Source organism: Phalangium opilio, unplaced genomic scaffold (assembly GCF_054372755.1).
Source record: "Phalangium opilio isolate 3A_F unplaced genomic scaffold, DU_Popi_V2 ptg000032l_1, whole genome shotgun sequence".
NCBI classification, from domain to species: Eukaryota; Metazoa; Arthropoda; class Arachnida; order Opiliones; family Phalangiidae; genus Phalangium; species Phalangium opilio.
In genome coordinates this window covers 1,076,005-1,098,595 of record NW_028324159.1, presented here as the reverse complement: position 1 = coordinate 1,098,595, position 22,591 = coordinate 1,076,005, and the positions used below count along the sequence as shown (strand labels likewise).

Sequence of the window (22,591 nt, the reverse complement as noted above, 5' to 3'; positions counted from 1 at the left end):
TCGAGGGCCCCGATAAACGTCTTAAGCATAAACTTTAGCTCCTCTACTTCTAATTCTACTAGTAATTTGGATCCAGCTAGTAGTAGCCCAAGTTCAAATTCTACCGGCAGTAGTAGTTCAACAACGTCCTCTAGTGATTCTGCTGAAGGTCAAATACGTCCCCCAGGTCCTAGAGCCCTATATTCAGTATTTACATTAGAAGATGTAAGAAAATCTCAACGGGAACACCCTTTCGCTTCCCCTATAATTAATTCCTTGCAAGGACCTAACCCAGTTAAGCATAAAATGTTCGAACTGAAAAATAATCTTCTATATAGTAGACCTTACAGGAACTATCCTGAGAAAATTTATTTACCACCCCTTTTAAAGCTAGAAGCCATGCGGTTATTACACGACCACCCTTTATCAGCTCACAGGGGCAAAGATAAGTCCCTGAGCAAAGTCACATTTAGATATTGGTGGCCAACCATTGTTAATGATGTCCAGGACTATGTTTGAGGATGCACACTATGCCAACAATTTAAGGCTAGGAATAGAAAAAAGCTAGGGCTAATGCAACCCTCTGAAATAACAAGTCCTTGGGACCAGATTAGTGTCGATATTATGGGACCTTTTCCCCAAAGTAGACACCATTGCAAATACCTTATTGTCTTTGTCGATTATATGACTAAATTCATGGAAATGATACCACTTAAAACTCTTACAGCAAAGGCTTGTGTACAAGCTTTCAAGTCTATTATTTCTAGGTGGGGAGCTCCTAAAGCTATCCTTAGTGATAGAGGGGTACAATTTACCTTGAAACTTTGGCTGCAAACTGGCAGAGCTTTTAGAATTAACCCAAAGTTTACCACCCCCTATACGCCTAAGGGAAATCGCACCGAACGAGTCAATAGAGTAATAGGCGAGCTTATATCATTTTATGTTTGGAATCATCTTGATAGATGGGATGAATCCCTTGACCTTCTTCAATTTCCAATTAATTCTGCACCCCATGAAACTACGGGAAGATCCCCCTTCTTTTTGAATTTAGGGCGGGAGCCACGTCTCCCTTGGGATTTAGAAATTAAAGAATCCCTTCAGGACCCTGATGACCCCAGTCGTACAAAAGCTTAATAAGTTCCTAAGGAACAATTAGAATTCAGTAATGAATTATCTAAGTTAGCCAAAGCTCACCAGAAGAAATACTATGACCTCCGTCATGACCCTCTAGAATTTGAGGTAGGAACACTAGTATGGATGGAAACATATCCTTTTTCAAGTTCGACAAGTCAGCTTATGAAAAAGCTCAGTCCCAAATGGGCAGGTCCCTTTAAAATAGTTGCAGAACATTCTCCCGTTGTCTACGAGTTAGAAGATGCTAACTCAGGACAAAATGTAGGGAAAGTCAACCTAGAGCATCTGAAACTCTACTGGACTAATGTAGCTGTCTTCGACAATGCCGAAAATGCCCCCACTTCACAATCGAACGTTGCAGATAATCCTGAGTCTAGTCCCGCAACGAACGGTGGTACCACGGACCACCATCCTACGGCGACTTCCTCAACTACTTCATCTGAATCATCATCATCTTCTACTTCACCGTCACCGCCTCAGGACGGTCAGGAAGTCGATCATTCCTGCTATTCCAGATGTCCCTCATACGTCGATATCAATTACTCTAGATGATCAAGCAGCGGATCAACAGATCCCTCCTGCAGTTCCAGATGATTCACATCAACCAACGGACTCTGATAATGAACCGGCATGGCCCTTTTTGAAGACCCTCCTCTCATACTCCATACCTATCACAATATGCGAGCTTTCCAGCTCAATCATCCTTCTACTGATAGTCCGCCTTCTGCGGCAGGGGAGGCTTCCCCGTCTGATCATGAAAAATCAGTCGCGGAACCAGAGCTACACAAGTCAACTTCCAGTTTTACAGAAGAAATTCTAACGCCGGAACACAAATCAACGTCTTCTGAACAATCAATATCGGAACCGGTGTTACACCATTCACCTACTTCTGGCTTTTCGGAAGAGATAGTACCTCGTGAACAAATTTCCCAAACGTAATCCCAATCGCTGCGTGCGTCTGATAGTTCATCGACCACGTTATCAGAGTCTATGAGAACTCCTAGATTAAACAGGGCTACCTTACCCGATAGTTATTTAGAACCTTTTCGATTGGGATGGCGACGAGAGGTGTGTAAGAGGGCAACGGTTATGCCGGGAGGAAACGAGGTCGATATCTATTACCAACCTCCCGACAATAAACGATTAAGGTCTCCTTATGAGGTCCAAGTTTACCTCCAAAATAATAAGATCTCGAACCTACCAAGGGAACATTTTTGCTTTTCCCGAGAGCCAATCTCTATTTTACCATGGGAGTTTATCTCCCAAGCTAATAAGAGACCTTATTAATTAAATATCTTTATAGATGGTAGAAGCTTCTTTTCGTGCCCCTTGGCTATTTGATATGCCGAAAGGAATTCAAAGTCACCCTACTCCACCGAGAAGGCAACCAAGTCTTACGGAAAAAAACCCTTACCGTATTAGAACGATTCTGTCCGGGAGATAATCGAAACGTACTCCAATGTGCCAATTGTGAGGAGAAAGGGCACGAGGCCAGAGATTATTACATGCCCAACCGTTTTCAAAATTCAAAGGCCACTTGTTGCAAGTGTTATACAAAGGGGCACTTGGCCAAAGATTGTCCTTTCGATGAAGATGAGAAGAACCACTAGTTTTACACGTCCTTCCAGAGGAAAGGGGAGAGTCAATGGATTCGTCAAAGAATAAATCTTCCGGGTCAGACCCTTCGACCGATCAAGAACCTGCCCCTTCAGTTGGCACGGGTTTCGACCAGTACTCCTTAACGCCTTACCTACTCCATCCTTCACGACGACAAATTCCAGCCAACCCGATAACCTCTTTTCATAAACTACGCGCCCTTGAGTCGTTGGAACAGGATTGTTCCGAGAGAAAAAACGAATTAACCAATATTCCTGCCGAAGCCGTCCAGAAAACCAAAATCTAAACAGCGTATAGTAATGGAGGAGCTCAGTGAGGAAGAATCCTTATATTGGGAAAAATTTGGAACTATGGGCTGGGTCCCTCGAGCTAGGTTTATAAGGAAAGTAATCGAATCTAATATAGCAGATTCAAAGCATCCCTTCATATGGAGCGATCTTCAATGCAAGAGGTGCAAGCGTTACGGCCAACATTCAGTTTCCGATTGCCCTGGAAAACGAAGTAAAGCCGCCTTAGAAAGAAGGGAAGCTCGTCGTCAATCCCGATTGGAAAACAAACGAAAGGAAATTGCTCCAGAATGAAATGATAATTGTGATATTCAAAAAAAAAACCCCTGCCAATAATTTCGGGGTCCTCGGCGTACCCCCTATTTCTTTCACATGTCTTTTATATAAAAACAGTTCCTAAAGAGGGGGGATGTAACATGGCTGCCAGATTCCTGGAGTTTCTATTCCTTGGATCTGGCAGGGTATTATGCCTCCATGTTGCATGCTCCTCCTCCCTACTTTACTTTAGTGCTTTTTTCGATGATCTCAACACAGAAGTCAGTCGTTTCTCAAAGAGAACTGTTTTGATTTTATGTGTCAGACAAAAACCGTAAAGTGTACGGGTTAAGTCGGGTTTATCCCTTCATCTATTAATAAAAATTATAGAAGTTTTCTTCTTTTTTTGGATTCAAAACGTAAGTTGCCTTAAATTCTTTTTATGGCCCTCGGGAGAATCTCCCTATTTAGTTAATAGCTATAGAGGGTTACACTATATTGCGTAACGTACAAGTGAATTATAACTTTAAATTGTGTTAAATGGTAGACCCTAAGAGTGGGCTACCATAAATTCATTTTGGCGGAAGCAGGGTATTTTCTTTGCTAAAACCCGTAGTCAAACAAGAGCATTTCAACTTTTGGATCCATTGGATCAGTTAGCTATCATCTTAAATCAAATGAGGGAGCCGCAAGAAGCTGACCGTTTGGCCAACAGAGAGATGTTAGAAATGTTAGCAACGGCATTAGCGCCGAGGGGAGGAGATAGAAATGATTTGTTTAGCATCAAGGAGAATCCATTACCAAAATTTGGGGGTAAAAGGGGTGAAGACCCTTTATTATTTTACACGAGGCTGAGAAATGCCTTAGAGCTAGAAAGGCTACGGATACCCAAGTTGTGGAATCCCATAGATGGAGGGTCGACTATCACGCGCGCACCGGACGCCTTTTTAAGCCTTCTTATAGTAAATTCCTTCTTGATTTAACAAAGAAAGGTGCCGCAAGTTACTAAAATAAACCAAACTCACGGTTCATGATTTAGATTCATCATGTATCCCGCCTTAACGCAGTAAGCCAGTTGATTTCTGCGAAGATAAAACGCGTGGAATATGAATAAGGACTCATATTCCACGCGTTTTATAAGACATGTATGGCCGATTTATAATCTGCATAAGCGGTGGCCCCACCTACTTGGCAGATGACTTTTTCAAGAACCTAAGGGTTAACCGAATTAACATACGCGCAAGCGCATATTTTGACAATTTGAACTGTTGATTCTCAATGTTTCAGAAGAATAATTATCCTTATATCTGCGGGCCACAAGTTCTTTGGTCCAACGATGGCTTCCATCTCCATAAGCGGATTTTTAAATATTTTCGACATGTTTTGATGACGATCAGAATCACTTAAAATTAAGTTGCACTACAAAATTTAAAATAGATATCCCCGAGGCCCGGCCGTTCGCGCCAGAATTATCTTTGCGTTCTACCTTATTGCTTTCTAGAAGTTTCTTCACGTGATTGTCACGATTTGAATGGTCAAAATGTCGTTTGATTGAGTCTTATGGTCCAACGATGGCTTCAATCTCCATAAGCGGATTTTTAAATATATTCGATTTGTTAAGGATTACAATCAGTCACTTAAAATTAAGTTGAACTTCAAACTAATGACACTTATTTTATGATAAGTTCAAACTTAAAATACAGTTCCCCGAGGCCCGCACTGTTAGAAAAAGACGTTCACAATTCGTTCAAAATAGATAGTCGCGTTCTAGATTGAACAAAACTCAAAATTTGTTCAGTGCACTGAATGGTTTGTTCAATGAATTTGAGTTTGTTCAATTTAGAACCAAAACCAGAAAATGGCGTCAAAGACTATAATAGTGCTAATTAGTCGTTCAATTTAGAACCAAAACAATAAATGACGTCAAGGACTAGAATCGTTCTAAATTGTTCGTTCAATATTAGAGGGCTGCAAACTGAAAATAGTCATTCCCAAAGCCTGCCAACTCCAATGGTAAAATTTTCACAAACGCCACTGCCATCCTAACGCCATTGTTATATTTTCAACTCCTCCCTAACGCCACACTAAAATTCATTTCATTATTGAATCCCTGCCAAAGCCAATTTTGAAGTTTCACACGAATTCCAATCCCTGCCAAAGCCGATTGACAGATTTAAACATCTTTCCAATCCCTACCAAAGCCAATTGATAAATACAATAATATTTCCAATCCCTGCCGAAGCCAAAGTGAAATTTGACAATTTTTCCAATCCCTGCCAAGCCAATGAGAAATCCGACAAGTTTTCTAATAATCCCTGCCAAAGCAAATGAGATATGCGACAAGTTTTCTAATCCTTGACAAAACTAATGAGATATCCGACAAGTTTTCCCATCTCTGCCAAAGCCAATGAGAGCTTCAACAAACTTTCTTACTCCAAACACAAAAGCATTTAACCTAACCAATTTTCATTTATATTTACCCCAACGTTTCCCAGCCGGCCGTGTGGTATATTATGAACTTATATTTTATGAAGGTTTTCCAACGTTATCCCACTGCATTTTTTCAATTATTTTTCTATAAACTCGAACATTGTTTAGAATTGTAGTTTTCCTTTTTACGTTTAATCTAAGTCGACGGAAAAATTTATGACTCTCTAACTTAAAAAGAACAAATAGTTTCAGTTTCGTTTTCTCTCGCACAGCAATGAATTTGATTTTTATTGCGGAGGGACGGCTGTACCAGCCGCGACCGTCATGTGCCGTCTGTGTGGGGTTGAACTTCATGCATCTCGCATGCGACAAAACAATCGCGTGGGAAATTCAAAGAGGAAAAATTGACTAATATCACTAATGCCACCCAACTCCGGTTGAATAAAATAAGGCTGGCTCTCAATGCCACCAACTCCATTTGGATACTATAAATGCCAACGCCAGCCAAAGCCACCTGAATCCAACAATAATCCAGTCCCGACCGACTCCCGTATAAGTTTTCGAAATATTTCCACTCCCTTCCGACTCCGTTCTATTTCAGGGATAATATTCCCAAAGCCACCCAAAGCCAAATTATTTATTTTACCCAATTCCAACTCCGACCAAAAATGAGGGAGTCCCGTGGCTTTCTATGGAGTTGGAGTTTTCCCAAAGCCTTTGCAGTCCTCTATTCAATATAGAATCAAAACAATAATAAATGATGTCATGGACTAGAATCATTCTAAATTGTTCGCTCAATATAGAACCAGAACAATAAATGACCTCAAGGACTAGAATCGTTCCAAGTTGTTCGTTCAATATAGAACCAGAACAATAAATGACCTCAAGGACTAGAATCGTTCTAAATTGTTAGTTCAATATAGAACTAAAACAATAAATGACGTCATGGACTAGAATCGTTCCAAGTTGTTCGTTCAATATAGAACCAGAACAATAAATGACCTCAAGAACTAGAATCGTTCTAAATTGTTAGTTCAATATAGAACTAAAACAATAAATAACGTCATGGACTAGAATCGTTCTAAATTGTTCGTTCAATATAGAACTAAAACAATAAATGAAGTCAAGGACTAGAATCGTTCCAAGTTGTTCGTTCAATATAGAACTAAAACAATAAATGATGTCATGGACTAGAATCGTTCAAGATTTCGATAACAAAATTTCGCTTTAAACTATTATTGTTGAACATGAAACGGTATTGTTTTTGTTCTGTGAACAAAGATTCTATCGAATATTATTTTTTGTTTAGTTTGGAACGATGTAACCAGGAAAGTGACGCCACAGAGTATATACGACCAAAAAAATTATTTTAAATTGTTTATTGACGTTATCAAATGTGGATGAGAGGGAAAGTATGACAATGACCAAAGAGCCTGTGTTAAAAAACGCGGACATCAAAGTTTCGCCAATAACTATTTAGTTTACTAATGACTGATGGACTTGCAAACTCGCGACTGAAAGTAGTTCAGGCATTTATGCTCCTTTGTTTAACCATGGCCCACTCGATAGAGCGCATCACGACGGAAGCTGCTCGCGCTATAGCTAAATAACCGAGATTGGTTTTAAACGTATCTAGTTTTATGTGATCTTCTATTGCTTCGAAAACCTTACTTAAATCCATATTATACCTTCAAATACCTTTTAAAACATTACCAGCTACTCTGTCCTGACTACAAACACAAATGGAGGAAGTTCTAGCATACACAATAGCAGACGACGGTAACCGCGTAACCGCGAATTAACACAAGACCTATTTTAAGGGAGTGAACAGGCCCAGTATAGCTACGCCAACAAAACGGTCAACTACGGCAAAATTCTGATGACTCGCGACTTTTGGCCATTTTCATACTTTTCCTCTCATCCACTATTGACGTTATGGGGTTTTATGGTGTGTTCAAATACCTTATTTCGTTCAATTTTTAGTCATTTAGGTGAGTATAATGACGTCATGTACGCCCCAAAGGCAGGATAACTTTTGCCATGGGTAAAACGCACATTTCCTTTATACTTACTCTTATACGCGTGTTAGTATAAGTATCAAAATCATTACACGTCGTTTAGTTTATTTAAAAGTTGGGAAACCTAAATAAACCTCTACGAGTCGAGACGCAATAAAGAACATATTCTTAAATAATAAAATAAATATAATTGATTTAATTATTTTAATCGTCATTAATTTATCTTATATCAAGTTAAACCGTTTTAAGAAAAATTATTTCTAAAACAAATTATAACATAGCTATTTGTTGACGTTTGAATTCAAGCCTATGCCTCCAACGATGTTGGCAAATTTAGGATATATAAGGCGATTTATTCACGACTAAAGATCAGGAAACCCGAAATAGCGTTAACCTTTGGTGTAAGCCTTGGTATTGGGAGGCTAGACGTTTCTCGTTGCCCTAGACAAACGCCGCGTACTTCTTAATCCTAACGGTGGGAGTAGAAGCCAAAATTCCTTTCTACGTAAACGTTTGCTCCTATTTGCCAACTGCGAACGCGGTGACAGACACACACGTCCAGTATAATACTTCTCCGTGACGTCATCGTCACTCGATGCTCAAGGTTATTTTTCACTATGACTAGGTCAGGTTACTAATTCAAAGGGCGTAATCTGACATGCAAGCCCTAAAACTGAACTATTCTAACTTATAAACCTTACGTCCGAGAAGACCTCTTATCAGTAGGCTAATGTATTTTTATACGTTAATCTTGCTTGACCTATTATTTCATTTTTTACATTCTAATTATCTAATTATCAAACACCAATTCTTTTATGAACGAATACCCGCGCGCCGTAGGACAGGGGTTAGTTTTTTGTTAATCAAACAAGAGTTCTTTATTGAACAACTTAACGTGCGGCTTAGAACTGAGAACATTTTCAGTTTTGAACACATGTTTAACGTTCAGTTTTGAACACATGTTTAACGTTCAGTTTTGAACATTCGTTTTGCGTTCAGTTTTGAACATTCGTTTTGCGTTAAATTTTGAACATTCATTTTGCGTTCAGTTTTGAACATTCGTTTTGCGTTCAGTTTTGAACATTCGTTTTGCGTTCAGTTTTGAACATTCGTTTTGCGTTCAGTTTTGAACATTCGTTTTGCGTTCAGTTTTGAACCGTAGTTTAACGTTCAGTTTTGAACAGTAGTTTAACGTTCAGTTTTGAACACTCGTTTTGCGTTCAGTTTTAAACACTCTATTTGCGTTCAGTTTTGAACACTCGTTTAGTGTTCTGTATCGAACAAAAAAACTTCATTATCTGTTTTATAATAGTCATATATTAACAATATCGGATATATTTAAGTCGAATAACGAAACGTTTACTAAACATTTATCGAAACTTTAACCAATTTTTAGTGTGTCTAAAATGAATTATAGACACTTCATGTCACTTTCAACCACTTTTTTAGTTCCTTGTGAAGAAAACTTAATCGGAATTCTGTCATTTGAAAACGTTTTCTGTAACGTTAATACCTATAAACATATTAGAAACCAAACTGCAATAATATCAAAACATAAATTAATGTTAATGAGGAGATGGTGTTTCATTGATTTTCTGTTATTTAGTCTGAACTTTGAAATCATCCGTTTTACACTACGTATCTTTCACCTTGAAAATTCGTTTTCCATATAAACTTTTGCAGTTGGATTAGGAATTTATCTGGAGTTCTAAATCTCACAATACTAAAGTAATTTAAAATCATAAATTAATGTATTCCGATTAAGAGTAAGACGTTTATATTCTAGGAATTCATACATTATTAGGTAATAAGGTATCACATTTATATCACATGGGAATTTTGGTTATGGAACATTGAAATTCGATTTCAAAACCATAGAAATTAGTAAAGCGATGTAGAATTTCGGAAAAAGGAATTAAATCGCCAAAATAATAAAAATTAGAACAGAAACATGAAAAGCTTGAGGAAAAAGGATAAATAAACTTGCAACAAAATAAGAAGTTTGAAACGTTTCAGCAGGAACAAGAAAAGTTTGAAAAGTAATAAAAAACGTATCAGCACAAATAAGAAAAGTTTGAACAGTAATAAAAAAACGTTTCAGCAGAAATAAGAAATGTATAAACAGAAACAGGGAAAAATTGAACATAAATAGTGAAACTTTGAACATAAATAGTGAAACTTTAAACATAAATGGTGAAACTTTAAACATAAATGCTGAAACTTTGAACAGAGAGAGTGTAACTTTGAACAGAAATAGTGTAACTTTGTACATAAAGAGTGAAATTTTGAACAAAAAAGAGTGAAACTTTGAACATAAAGAGTGAAACTTTGAACATAAAGAGTGAAACTTTGATCAGAAAGAGTGAAACTTTAAACATAAATGGTGAAACTTTAAACATAAATGGTGAAACTTTAAACATAAATGGTGAAACTTTAATCATAAATGTTGAAACTTTAATCATAAATGGAGAAGATTTGAACAGAAAGAGTGAAACTTTGAACAGAAAGAGTGAAAAATAGAACAGAAAGAGTGAAACATAGAACAGAACGAGTGAAACATAGAACAGAACGAGTGAAACATAGAACAGAAAGAGTGAAACATAGAACAGAAGGAGTGAAACATAGAACAGAAGGAGTGAAACATAGAATAGGAGTGAAACCTAGGACAGAAAGAGTGAAACCTAGGACAGAAAGAGTGAAACCTAGAACAGAAAGAGTGAAACCTAGAACAGAAAGAGTGAAACCTAGAACAGAAAGAGTGAAACCTAGAACAGAAAGAGTGAAACATAGAACAGAAGGAGTGAAACATAGAACAGAAGGAGTGAAACATAGAACAGAAGGAGTGAAACATAGAACAGAAGGAGTGAAACATAGAACAGAAAGAGTGAAACTTAGAACTGAAAGAGTGAAACCTAGAACAGAAAGAGCGAAACCTACGACAGAAAGAGCGAAACCTAGAACAGAAAGAGCGAAACCTAGAACAGAAAGAGTGAAACATAGAACAGAAAGAGTGAAACCTAGGACAGAAAGAGCGAAACCTAGAACAGAAAGAGTGAAACCTAGAACAGAAAGAGTGAAACATAGAACAGAAAGAGTGAAACCTAGAACAGAAAGAGTGAAACATAGAACAGAAGGAGTGAAACATAGAACAGAAAGAGTGAAACATAGAACAGAAAGAGTGAAACATAGAACAGAAAGAGTGAAACATAGAACAGAAAGAGTGAAACATAGAACAGAAGGAGTGAAACATAGAACAGAAAGAGTGAAACTTAGAACTGAAAGAGTGAAACCTAGAACAGAAAGAGCGAAACCTACGACAGAAAGAGCGAAACCTAGAACAGAAAGAGCGAAACCTAGAACAGAAAGAGTAAAACATAGAACAGAAAGAGTGAAACCTAGGACAGAAAGAGCGAAACCTAGAACAGAAAGAGTGAAACCTAGAACAGAAAGAGTGAAACATAGAACAGAAAGAGTGAAACCTAGAACAGAAAGAGTGAAACCTAGAACAGAAAGAGTGAAACATAGAACAGAAGGAGTGAAACATAGAACAGAAAGAGTGAAACATAGAACAGAAAGAGTGAAACATAGAACAGAAAGAGTGAAACATAGAACAGAAAGAGTGAAACATAGAACAGAAAGAGTGAAACCTAGAACAGAAAGAGTGAAACCTAGAACAGAAAGAGTGAAACATAGAACAGAAAGAGCGAAACATAGAACAGAAAGAGCGAAACATAGAACAGAAAGAGTGAAACATAGAACAGAAAGAGTGAAACATAGAACAGAAAGAGTGAAACATAGAACAGAAAGAGTGAAACATAGAACAGAAAGAGTGAAACATAGAACAGAAAGAGTGAAACATAGAACAGAAAGAGTGAAACATAGAACAGAAAGAGCGAAACCTAGAACAGAAAGAGCGAAACCTAGGACAGAAAGAGCGAAACCTAGAACAGAAAGAGCGAAACCTAGAACAGAAAGAGCGAGACCTAGAACAGAAAGAGTGAAACATAGAACAGCAAGAGTGAAACATAGAACAGAAAGAGTGAAACATAGAACAGAAAGAGCGAAACATAGAACAGAAAGAGCGAAACATAGAACAGAAAGAGCGAAACATAGAACAGAAAGAGCGAAACATAGAACAGAAAGAGCGAAACATAGAACAGAAAGAGCGAAACCTAGAACAGAAAGAGCGAAACCTAGGACAGAAAGAGCGAAACCTAGGACAGAAAGAGCGAAACCTAGAACAGAAAGAGTGAAACATAGAACAGAAAGAGTGAAACATAGAACAGAAAGAGTGAAACCTAGAGCAGAAAGAGTGAAACATAGAGCAGAAAGAGTGAAACATAGAACAGAAAGATGAAATTAGTTCACTTCTGCACTTATTAATTTAACCTTTGCTCGCTCGCGCTCGGAGGAAATTTACCGATGATTTGGAAATGAGTTTTACCCTTTAATCATTGTTTACTATGGTTTGAATTTGATTTTGTTTGTGTTTAGGTGATACAATTGCCATCTTTTCTATTTACTTTTAATCCATACTTTTAGGAAGATCAAATATTTGTTCATTTCCTCGGTATGTATGTGAAAGAATGGATAAATCGAGGGATATGCTTTTATCATTTCAAAATCATTATTGGTTCTCTTATCAGATCGAAAGTTCACTCTACTGTTGGCAATGTGAGACAGAGTTTTGGACATAGAGTTTATCTCCCTTATCATTTCAAAATCATTATTGGTTCTCTTATCAGATCGAAAGTTCACTTTACTGTTGGCAATGTGAGACAGAGTTTTGGAAATATAATTTATTTCCCTTATCAGTTCAAATAATAATATGTTATGATAAGAGAAATTTTATGTTTTTAATATTAAAAATTAATAAAATTAATATTTTATGGGTGTTATAAGATTAAAGATAAGCCAACCAAAAAATTAGTAACACATTAAGTCAATTCAATTTTTTGTATTAATCATTACAGTTTAAGATGTTCCCATTAAGAGGGGGCGCCTGATTCGCTGACGTCATAGGAAGACTGTGGCGCGTCATGTACGTTTCACTGACGTCACAACAATATTGGGGGAAAAAATGTGACGCCGTGTTTGATTCATTGACGCCATATTTACTGGTGCCATGTCTGATTCATTGACGCCATATTTACTGGTGCCATGTCTGATTCATTGACGCCATATTTACTGGTGCCATGTCTGATTCATTGACGCCATATTTACTGGTGCCATGTCTGATTCATTGACGCCATATTTAGTGGTGCCATGTCTGATTCATTGACGCCATATTTACTGGTGCTATGTCTGATTCATTGACGCCATATTTACTGGTGCCATGTCTGATTCATTGACGCCATATTTGCAGGTGCCATCTGGCACTGTCTGACGCCAGTGGCCCAAAAGCAATACTTTCTATCTACTCTAGTAGTTGCATCGTCAGCAATAGCATCCAAAATGCGCTCCTCTTTCACAACTCGAGCCCGATGTGGTTACCGGTCAATCCCTAGAACAGCGAACTGTCCTGTTTCACGAAGTCTTCTTTCAGCCGTAAGTATAACGCGGTAGTCCGGTTGGCGCAATCTGTTTGGAAAGCGTTTGGCGTACACACGGACGGCGTCTGCTGCATTACCTTGGGCAAATCCTACTGCTAACAACATATCTGTATACTCACTCAGTATACCTAGCCATAGTCAAAACAAATTAAATACGGATGGTTGAACAAGAAACTGTGAGAGAAATGATGGAAGTATCAAAGCATGCGAACGTTTTTATAGTGATTTGCAGACCACCCTAAAACTTTAGACTAATGACGTATTGACGTTTACTAACTGGTAGCAATCTACCAGCGTTGAGAACGACAGGAGACCTACGTGCAATGCGAGAGACAATGTAATTTACCCATAAGGAAATGTACATTCTTACTCCTTAGAATTATTCTATGAAAATTGCCAATAAAAACGGTAAAAAAGGTTATTTTAAAGGTTCAAAGTGTTTTAAAGCATGAAAAAATTATTTGCTAATTTAAAGGAAACAAGACGTCGCCGAATATGTACACAAACCAAAATGAACGCTTTTGCAACCTTTCGATTGTTTGAAGAATGAAGCAAAATGTCGGTGTTTCTTATTAATTTCCGCTACTTATCGCTGTCAGTTTCCCGTTAGTATCGGTCAGTTGTTTCAACAAACTAATCGCAACATGTTGTATTACAATGATGTTCGTTATGAGTTACCAACTTTACAACTTTCTACTTCTTAAACTTGACCCTATGGCTAAGAGGCTTTTTATGTTTTAGCTGGCAATCACTAATTTTCAATAATCATCCTTATCTTGAACTTAATTCCTACTAATTTAGACGAAGTCAACATGCTGTGATTTATGGAAACTAGCAAGTGTTAGGTTCAAGTAACATCCAAATTGGTTGGCGTACGACAAAATGTCATACCACAGTCTCGCCTTATATTGGCCCCAGGAACCCAAATACTTCCGCTCCTACGTCCATTTCAGATACAACCTGTATAAAGGATGAAATTAACACAATGGATATCGAAAAACTAAAAAAAATTGCTTCTTTGCTGGTTCAGCGAGTTATAGAGCAGGACGGACTATTAGAAGAAGGTATTGTGCAATGATATGATTCTCCGAGATGTGTCGCATATAGAAGAGGCCGAGTAACAAGCGCGCATACGGATCGAGCCATGATATACAAGCACATTTTACGGGATGGTACTTTTTGAAGGGCCATCCACTCAGTGTAATCGGTGTATGTACAACTCTGTAACTTGAAGCAAAATTATATAGATATACTCTATACTTTTGCTTTAACTCTCCTAAAGGGGTTACGCGTAATCTTTAAATGCCCTACCCTTGACAATACTAATATGATTACGTGTAATCCGTAATCGGGGTACAGGAAATCTGAGAGTGATTAGCACCTCGGTACTTTCCACCTAGGTGCAAATCGACATGGGAGGCAAAAAACCGCGTTTTTTTTCGCTTCGCGCCAAGAGACACCGCTAGATGAAAGAGGAGAGAGAGAGATGGGATAATCAGAATAGGTTGCGGTGATCCATGCGTCGTGAGGTGAGAAGGGTGGTAAATCTACGGTACGCCGAGGTAGATTAGCGCAAGGGATTACAGAGACTAGACGAGTAGGTTCCCGCCCCCATGTGCAGAGGATAGACGTCCTAAAACTAAACGTACTGAAAATGGTTTTTACTCCAACCCCCGTACCTATTTTCCAGCGGATTTTATAAAGCGCGTTTATTTACATCCTTCTCTCTCTCCTCTTTGGCTAGAGGCAACCCCACATATACTGAACTTGGGGTCCGTCTGGCGTTGAATCTCGCGGCAAAATAAAATAACTAACATGGAGGCGTTATTCTGGAAGTTCTAAATTAACATTAACCGCAGAAATTGATTTTCTATCCTCTAGTCTAGACCCCCAAACCTCTTGATATTCAGTGAATGACAGTGGTAATAAACACAATAAACCATTCTATTCAAAAGTTATCGATCGTGAAACCGAGACATGCGGATCAGTTTTTGAGGCGTTTAAAGTGCCTAGTACAATACAACACATGACTACGCCACACATAAACACAAACTCCCCACACAACACAGCCCTTAATGAGGCCCCCGAACAGGAAAAGGAGGCTTGCATTTCAGGGTCAATTGAACCTCATAGTCCTGTAGCCACAACTAGAGACTGGTGTGTGTGTGGGAATTGCAGAGAAATGCCCACAGCCGTTGAAAATGTCTGCTGCGGCTATCAAAATTTATGCATTGGGCGCCGCCCGATTTTTGAGCTACTGTGCCTTGAGCCAGCAGTGTTAGTTATGGTCATGAGAATTAGGCGAGAGATATACAATGACGGTGATGAGCTAAATGTCGCCAATATAAACATGAGGTACCAAGGGTATCAAAATCTATGCCTATTTCTTTATGAGAAATTAGGCATAGGAAATGGAACACTCCTGCCCTCATGTTGTGTTTTGGGCATAAGAAATGCGTATCCCTCTCCATATGGACATTAAGAAGGGTTTACCGAAGTGGAAAATATTAATGGAGGGCGTGGTCGTCGTCAGCCCCGTATTAGACGGGGCGCGTTTCATTATGGCCACTAAAATTTTCATTTTTTTAAATTTGTCTATTTTTGTTTTTGATGTATTTAATTATGTATTTTTGTTTTCAATGTATTTAATTTATGTATTTTTGTTTTCAATGTATTTAATTTGTGTATTTTTGTTTTTGATGTATTTAACTTGTGTATTTTGGTTTTTGATGTATTTAATTTGTGTATTTTTGTTTTTGATTTATTTAATTTGTGTATTTTTGTTCCTAATGTATTTAATTTGGGTATTTTTGTTTTTGATGTATTTAATTTGTGTATTTTTGTTTTTGATGTATTTAATTTGTGTATTTTTGTTTTTGATGTATTTAATTTGTGTATTTTTGTTTTTGATGTATTTCATTTGTGTATTTTTGTTCCTAATGTATTTAATTTGGGTATTTTTGTTTTTGATGTATTTAATTTGTGTATTTTTGTTTTTGATGCATTTAATTTGTGTATTTTTGTTTTTGATGTATTTAATTTGGGTATTTTTGTTTTTGATGTATTTAATTTGGGTATTTCTGTTTTTTATGTATATAATTTGTCTATTTTGGTTTTTTGTGTATACAATTTGTCTAGTTTCGTTTCTAATGTACATAATTTGTATATTTTTGATTCTAATGTATTGTGTAAATTGCTGTAATTAGATTCACTAAAATTTAAGCAGTAAAAAATAAAAACTAACCTCAAATATGCGTCCTTTCCAAAAACCTTTACATTAGAGTGACTGAAGTACTTCGCTATCTTTGTATAAAGATTACCAGAGAGAGGTATGCAACTGGCTAGCAAAAGATTTCCAGAATAGGTGTTCTGAAATAGTGTTTGGCTGGCCCATTGTCCCTAATTTTAAAGATGAGTGTTATACTTCAGCATTTTGGGAAATAGTACCATTTTTTCATTTACCTTTGTATGCTTGGCACCGTTGCTTTTAGGACAGACCCAAGAATAAACTATTGCCGAGCCTAAATTCTCTCTAAATCTGTAATCCAAAGTTTCTCCACAATGAGAGCATTTCTTTGAGTAGCAGTCTTTCACCAATTTCGTCAGAAAATCGAGGTTTACAAACACAAAAGACTAACTGAGAATCTCTTTCTGAGAAATAACATTCTTCAAAGCTGAAGCATGTTACAGAAATAAAGACAAGACATATCACAACCAGTTTGAATGTTACTTATAGCGAGTCACATGATCACGGGACACAACATTTATTCCTGGTAAAAATAGTAATAACAAGAGGCTACACTAAAAAAACACAAAATCCCATAAATCCTTGCATGAAGAGGATTAGTGATCTTTCAATCACCACTTGATATTACTGGTTTTTTTAACCATGAGATAAACATCTTTTTAGGAAAAACTTTCAATATATTGTTTTAAAAAAATTATTTTTCTTGTTACTTGGCAGTGGTTTTCCATAATTAGGCTATCTAAAGAGTCTTCATTGATTCCGAAAGCTTCTTCAAGAAAAGAACATAACTTTTAGTTCAAAATCAATGGAATTACGAATTTAAAATAATCATGAGATCAGCAAATCCGTACATCAGAGAGTTCGTTGGCTTCGGTACAATTTTTGAAATTTAATGGGAGTATTTCACCTTCATCACTAAAATAAGGCGTTTTGGGGATTATTAAACCACATTTGATGAATGTAATTAAAAATAATAAGACTTACTCGAAATTTTCTAGAGAACCATCTATTGACTCCAGACCTGTCCACTAGAGCCTAGGCTCAGCTCAGCTCACCTTACTTCATTTTGGTTCGTAATGAGCTCACCTCGGGCTCAAGACTGCCAAAATGGTAGTTTCTAGCTCGCTCGAGCTCGAGCTCAAAGGTGTATATTAAAATGGGTCTCAGCCTCGGGCTCACATTTCCCGAGTTATAATTCGGAACTCACCTCGAGCTCGAAGATTCATTTATTAATTTAAGCGGGCTCACCTCGAGCTCGAAGATTCATTTATTAATTTAAGCGGGCTCACCTCGGGCTCAAGACTGCCAAAAAGGTAGTTTCTAGCTCGCTCGAGCTCAAAGGTGTATATTAAAATGGGTCTCAGCCTCGGGCTCACATTTCCCGAGTTATAATTCGGAGCTCACCTCGAGCTCGATGATTCATTTATTTATTTTAGGGGGGTCACCCTAGGCTCAATACAATAAGTTATATCACTGTGAGCTCGCTCGGGCTCACTATTGTAGCTTTCTAGTGACCGCGCTCAAGTTCAATATTGTTAAAATGTTTGGGCTCACAAAACCATTTGTAATGTCAGGTGGCTCTTATTTTAGTGTTATTTTGTATTTATTTCCATTAAAAACTAATAATGAAAGCAGACAGGATTTGAAGTCTTTATTAACTATAAAGGTCTTGGAGAGTGTCAAACAAAAACTTATTATTTTGCTTATAACGGTTAAAATATCTTTCGATCCGCAATAATCCCTTCAAATTAGAAAATGACATTTCAAAATCAATGTTTTAACTTAAGCATTTTTTCTAAAATGGGCTTTCGGTTTTCTCTAATTAAAAGCAGTTCTTCGATTCGTCTTGGAATCATTGAAGCGCGCTTTGTTGATTGTAAGCCACCGGCCTCAGAAAACAATCTTTCGCAATCTCCGGAAGATGCAGGTATACCAAGAAATACTTGGGCCATTTTGGATAATACTGGGAACCTTGGTGCATTGAGCTTCCAGTATTCTAAAGGGGTATTTTTTCCCCAAACTTTATTCAAGGGCAAATCTGTTCCATAAATGTATTGGCTCAACTAAAAGAGAAAGTGAAATTCAGATCAGTACTTATTATTGATGGTGTTAAATATACTTTACTTCAGACGCCATATTCTGATTTTGAATTGGAACTTTGTCATTTAAATAGTCGTAATCCATATTTTGCTCCATAGAAGAAATGTTTGCACATTTTGGTTGGTTTGCATCAGAAAGTTTATAAGTCGTAAAATTTAGGTACTCTTTTTCGAGAATTTCCATTGCTGATTTTTTGTTTAGAGCACAGAAACTCGGAAAGTCCTTCGCCCAAGGAGGATTTGAAAATCTCTCTGTTGTATAATAAGTTTTGATATTTAAGTAGGCCTAGGATTTGTGAAGCAGAGAAGAGTATAGCCAAAATCATTTCGACTTTTCACAGTGCAAAATCAATGAAAAATAACTGATTTTGACCATATTTCTTATCTATAAAATGTTTTGTGTTATCGCTTTTGTCACCATGACATCCAAGTGAATTAGAGTACAACTTTGAAGAGATAACTGAAAATCGATTAACGTAAAAACATATTCCATACCGTGACACATTCGAATTTTTTGAATAGGATCCAAAATGGATGCTACCACATAATTTTTGTTCGAAATGACTGTGGAAAATCTAGCTTGAAGATTATCTAATAAAAACCCCTTTAAATCGGGGAAATGTATCGTTTGAAATGAATAGATTTCTTCGAATGTTTGAATGATTCTCATGATGACCAAGTTTGAAGTTGGATAGTTTCCTTGCAAAACATCTGTGGCGGTTTTGATTGGTTTTAAAACCGCAAGAAGGTCGCGGATTTTAGTTCTGGTGAAATTTGTTGGCGGATGAACATCTTCTCCTTCAGATGCAGCTTCAACAAGCAACTGTTGGACATGACCAAAGAATGCGTCCTGCAATGGGAATGGGTATGATAAGTATAAAAATACAAAAATTACGTCTGCAATAAGTTTTATCAGAAATTACATCTTGAAGTCTTTCTAATCCTAAGTACACACTATTCCATCTAACTCCTCCTGGTAAAAATGTGTCTTTTTTCGCCCTTTCTTTGAGTTTTTGGCCCCAATAGTGTTTTTTTCGAAAAAATACAATTATTTTGTTGCAGTAATTTATGAGTTTCTTTGATGTCTCATCCGCTTTTAAAGCTGCATTTACGGCAAGCTGTAGGAGATGTGCCAAGCAACCCAGTCTTTCAAGGTGTGACCCTCCTGCATAAGGCAAAAGGTGTCTGGTAGTTTCTTGGATTTCAGATTCTATTGCGTTTGCATAAAAACCCAATTAATTCTCAAGTTTTCTAATCAGATTGACAAATAAATACAAATACCGTCTATTTCGTCATCTAAGAAGTCGCAAAAGTCATCAAGTTCTTCAACACAGTCGTCCAATTCGTCCATTTCTACTGTGAGTTCCTGTGACTCTTCTTCAATTACAGATGAAAGATCAGCCTCGTCAAAAACATGGATCATGTTGCAAGCTTTTGTCATATTTGCAGCGTTATCTGCCATCATTATACCAATCTAATCATACCAAAAACCAGAAGTTAAAAACCGAAAAAATTCACGTTTCAAGGAGGCTCAACATAACCACTTACTTGGTTACTCTCTAAATTTCTTTCTTCGACAGCTTTTATAACCTTATCCGCTATTGCTTCTCCAGTGTGTCGAGATGGAAAGTGCACAAACTTTAATGTTAGGTTTTCGAGTGCCCATGCGTTGTTAACAAATTGGCATCGAATTCCCAATACCCCATCCCTAGTTTTGCTAGACCAGATGTCCATAATAAGTTGAACTGATTTGCGTGGTAGATCTTTCAATTTGCCGTTTAATTCAGGGATAACAGATGTTTTGTAGAATTTTGTTACATCTCTCCCAACGGTCGAACGCGACTGCACATTAATGTCTGGGACAAAAGTATTCATGAAACAGCGAAATGCTATGCCTTCAGTGAAACTAAGTGGAAGACCGTCAACCGCAACAAAATCTACCATAAAACGCTTGTATAGTTTTTGTCTATGGCTATTGATATCAATTTTGTGCGTTTTCTTTGCAGTATTGTTGAAAAAATATTCAATTTTCTGATTGCCATCAGCTCCAGATAAATTTTTCCTAAAATTCAAATATTTGTGAATTGTCTGAAAGAAAGAAATAATCTTTAGCTTTCCCTCATTAATATAAATCGTGTTGTATTATACATACAGTTATGTGGCGCTCAAAATTGTACAATTTGGATCCTTGCTTTAACTCGTGGCAATGCATACATTTCAGAACCAAAGTTTTGGTAACACACCCATCAACTTTCTTGTTTCCAACATAGATGTAGAAGTCTTTTATAAGCTTAATCCAGCTGTATCTATTCGGAGCTTTAACAGAGAGTTCTCCCGAAGAGAAAGCGGTCAAAATTTCAGGAATAGGAACAGTTTCAATATGGTCAATGGAGGTATTTTCTTCCGGGGTAGAGTCATGGTCAATCAAGGAAATATCTTCTTTGGTAGAGTCATGGTCAATAGAGGAAATATCTTCTTTGGTAGAGTCATGGTCAATGGAGGGATTTTCTTGTTGGATAGAGTCATATTCTGTTACTGTAACGGCATTGTCTGTCACGTCCCGAATGTCGTTTGTTTCCATATTGTTACTTCTATTTCTTCAATGGAGCAGGAGCTTGAGAACGATATATTATCTTGCAAGATTTCTTGTGAACATATAACAGTTGGTACTTCACTTCTAGCTACATGTCCTCCTCTAGTTCTGACTTTAGTTCTTCCTCTTGTGATTGTCTGGCAACTTTGCTTCGATTGAGAGCCAATTGATCATCCTCTGTTTCTAATCCTTCTTGCACCTTCTTGACCCCTAGAATACTGACGAGTTTCTGATGAAACTAACGAGGAAGTTTCAAAAAATTGTGGAGAGCTTTTAGGTCTTTTAAAGACATCTGATAGTGTTTTCTTCACTTCTTTCCTTTTGGATTTTCCAACTTTAACTTCTGTGGTTTTAGGAGTCACGACTGCAGACTTTATTTTGATGGAATGCTGTTTAGGGTCAGGTTTCGAATCAGCCCGATCTATTCCAGTTTTTCTTGTACTGGTTAGTTCAAAGTCTTCCACATCACGTAGCTGTTGGCTATCTAAAGTTTCTAAAATGCATCGGGACGTTGTGGAAACTGGAACATTTGGCGAGACGGGCCTGGAAGTTGTAACACTCAGTCCCATGGTATCATTTGTTAAATTTATCCATGGTGAGCTATGTGGGGAAGGCGGTTCACACCTCACAGAACTAAAAAGGAAGAATTCATAATAAAGTAACTATTCATAAGACACTGGAAATCGTTAATACAAGAAACTTGCGTTTGTGATGAGTCAGTGTATTGAGTCGCTAGCAACTGTGATACAAAAGAAGGGCTACCTTTCTTAGTGCTTTCTTTTGCCTTTCTCATTGTTGGGACTATTTCCTTTAAATAACGATTTATTATAATTATTTATTATTATTATTATTACTATTAGAGTAGAGTAGATAAAACAATTTGTCTATTAACATAAGTGCAGAGGGCGATTTATTTGATTACGTTAATCTATACGTAACGTATCTTGCTATCTTTTATTGACTTTGCTCGTTTATGATCGATAACCTTATCCTTCCTATCAAACTATTAAACTACTGTACTGGTGACACTGGTACATAAGCCACGCACCCATAATTACGAAAAGAGTTTCAATAATCAATTTGATATGGTGGCCGTGAAAAAAAAAACTTAATTAAATATGAATAAATGGTTCCAATTTAAAATACTTGATCGTGTTTTTTTTTCTTCTGTCATTAACAATTTTACATTTAATACTAGGATTACTTAAAGAAACACAATCTAAAACAATCTATTCTCATGGATTCATATCACCACTAAATCTCGCACTGAATTTATTGTAATAAATATACATATCCTTAATAATTATAAATAAAAATGTACAACAACACATAAGTACGGTAAGTAACTTACCTGCAGTTACCACAGATTATTCATAAAGA

General features: G+C 37.1%; 2 protein-coding genes across 2 annotated transcripts; both read right to left on the bottom strand.

The window, feature by feature from the left end:
- Nucleotides 1–18,101: 18,101 nt before the first annotated feature.
- On the bottom strand, nucleotides 18,102–19,726 carry LOC149684724 (uncharacterized). The gene is made up of 3 exons (XM_089870872.1): nucleotides 19,722–19,726; nucleotides 19,542–19,617; nucleotides 18,102–19,468 (listed from the first exon to the last, which is right to left on the bottom strand). Exons 1-3 carry the CDS (start codon nucleotides 19,724–19,726, stop codon nucleotides 19,004–19,006), a joined length of 546 nt encoding a protein of 181 aa, XP_089726998.1. The 3' UTR covers nucleotides 18,102–19,003.
- Nucleotides 19,727–20,055: 329 nt separating this feature from the next.
- On the bottom strand, nucleotides 20,056–21,958 carry LOC149684723 (uncharacterized). The gene is made up of 3 exons (XM_089870871.1): nucleotides 20,771–21,958; nucleotides 20,167–20,706; nucleotides 20,056–20,073 (listed from the first exon to the last, which is right to left on the bottom strand). Exons 1-3 carry the CDS (start codon nucleotides 21,197–21,199, stop codon nucleotides 20,056–20,058), a joined length of 987 nt encoding a protein of 328 aa, XP_089726997.1. The 5' UTR covers nucleotides 21,200–21,958.
- Between the last annotated feature and the right edge of the window lie 633 nt (nucleotides 21,959–22,591).

Coding starts and splice junctions, on each gene's coding strand:
- LOC149684724 (XM_089870872.1), bottom strand. Junction 19,469..19,541: donor GATTAGAAAGACTTCAAGAT/GTAATTTCTGAT, acceptor TTCCCATTGCAG/GACGCATTCTTTGGTCATGT.
- LOC149684723 (XM_089870871.1), bottom strand. CDS start 21,199: ATGGAAACAAACGACATTCGGGACGTGACAGACAATGCCGTTACAGTA. Junction 20,707..20,770: donor ATTTTGAGCGCCACATAACT/GTATGTATAATA, acceptor TCTTTCTTTCAG/ACAATTCACAAATATTTGAA.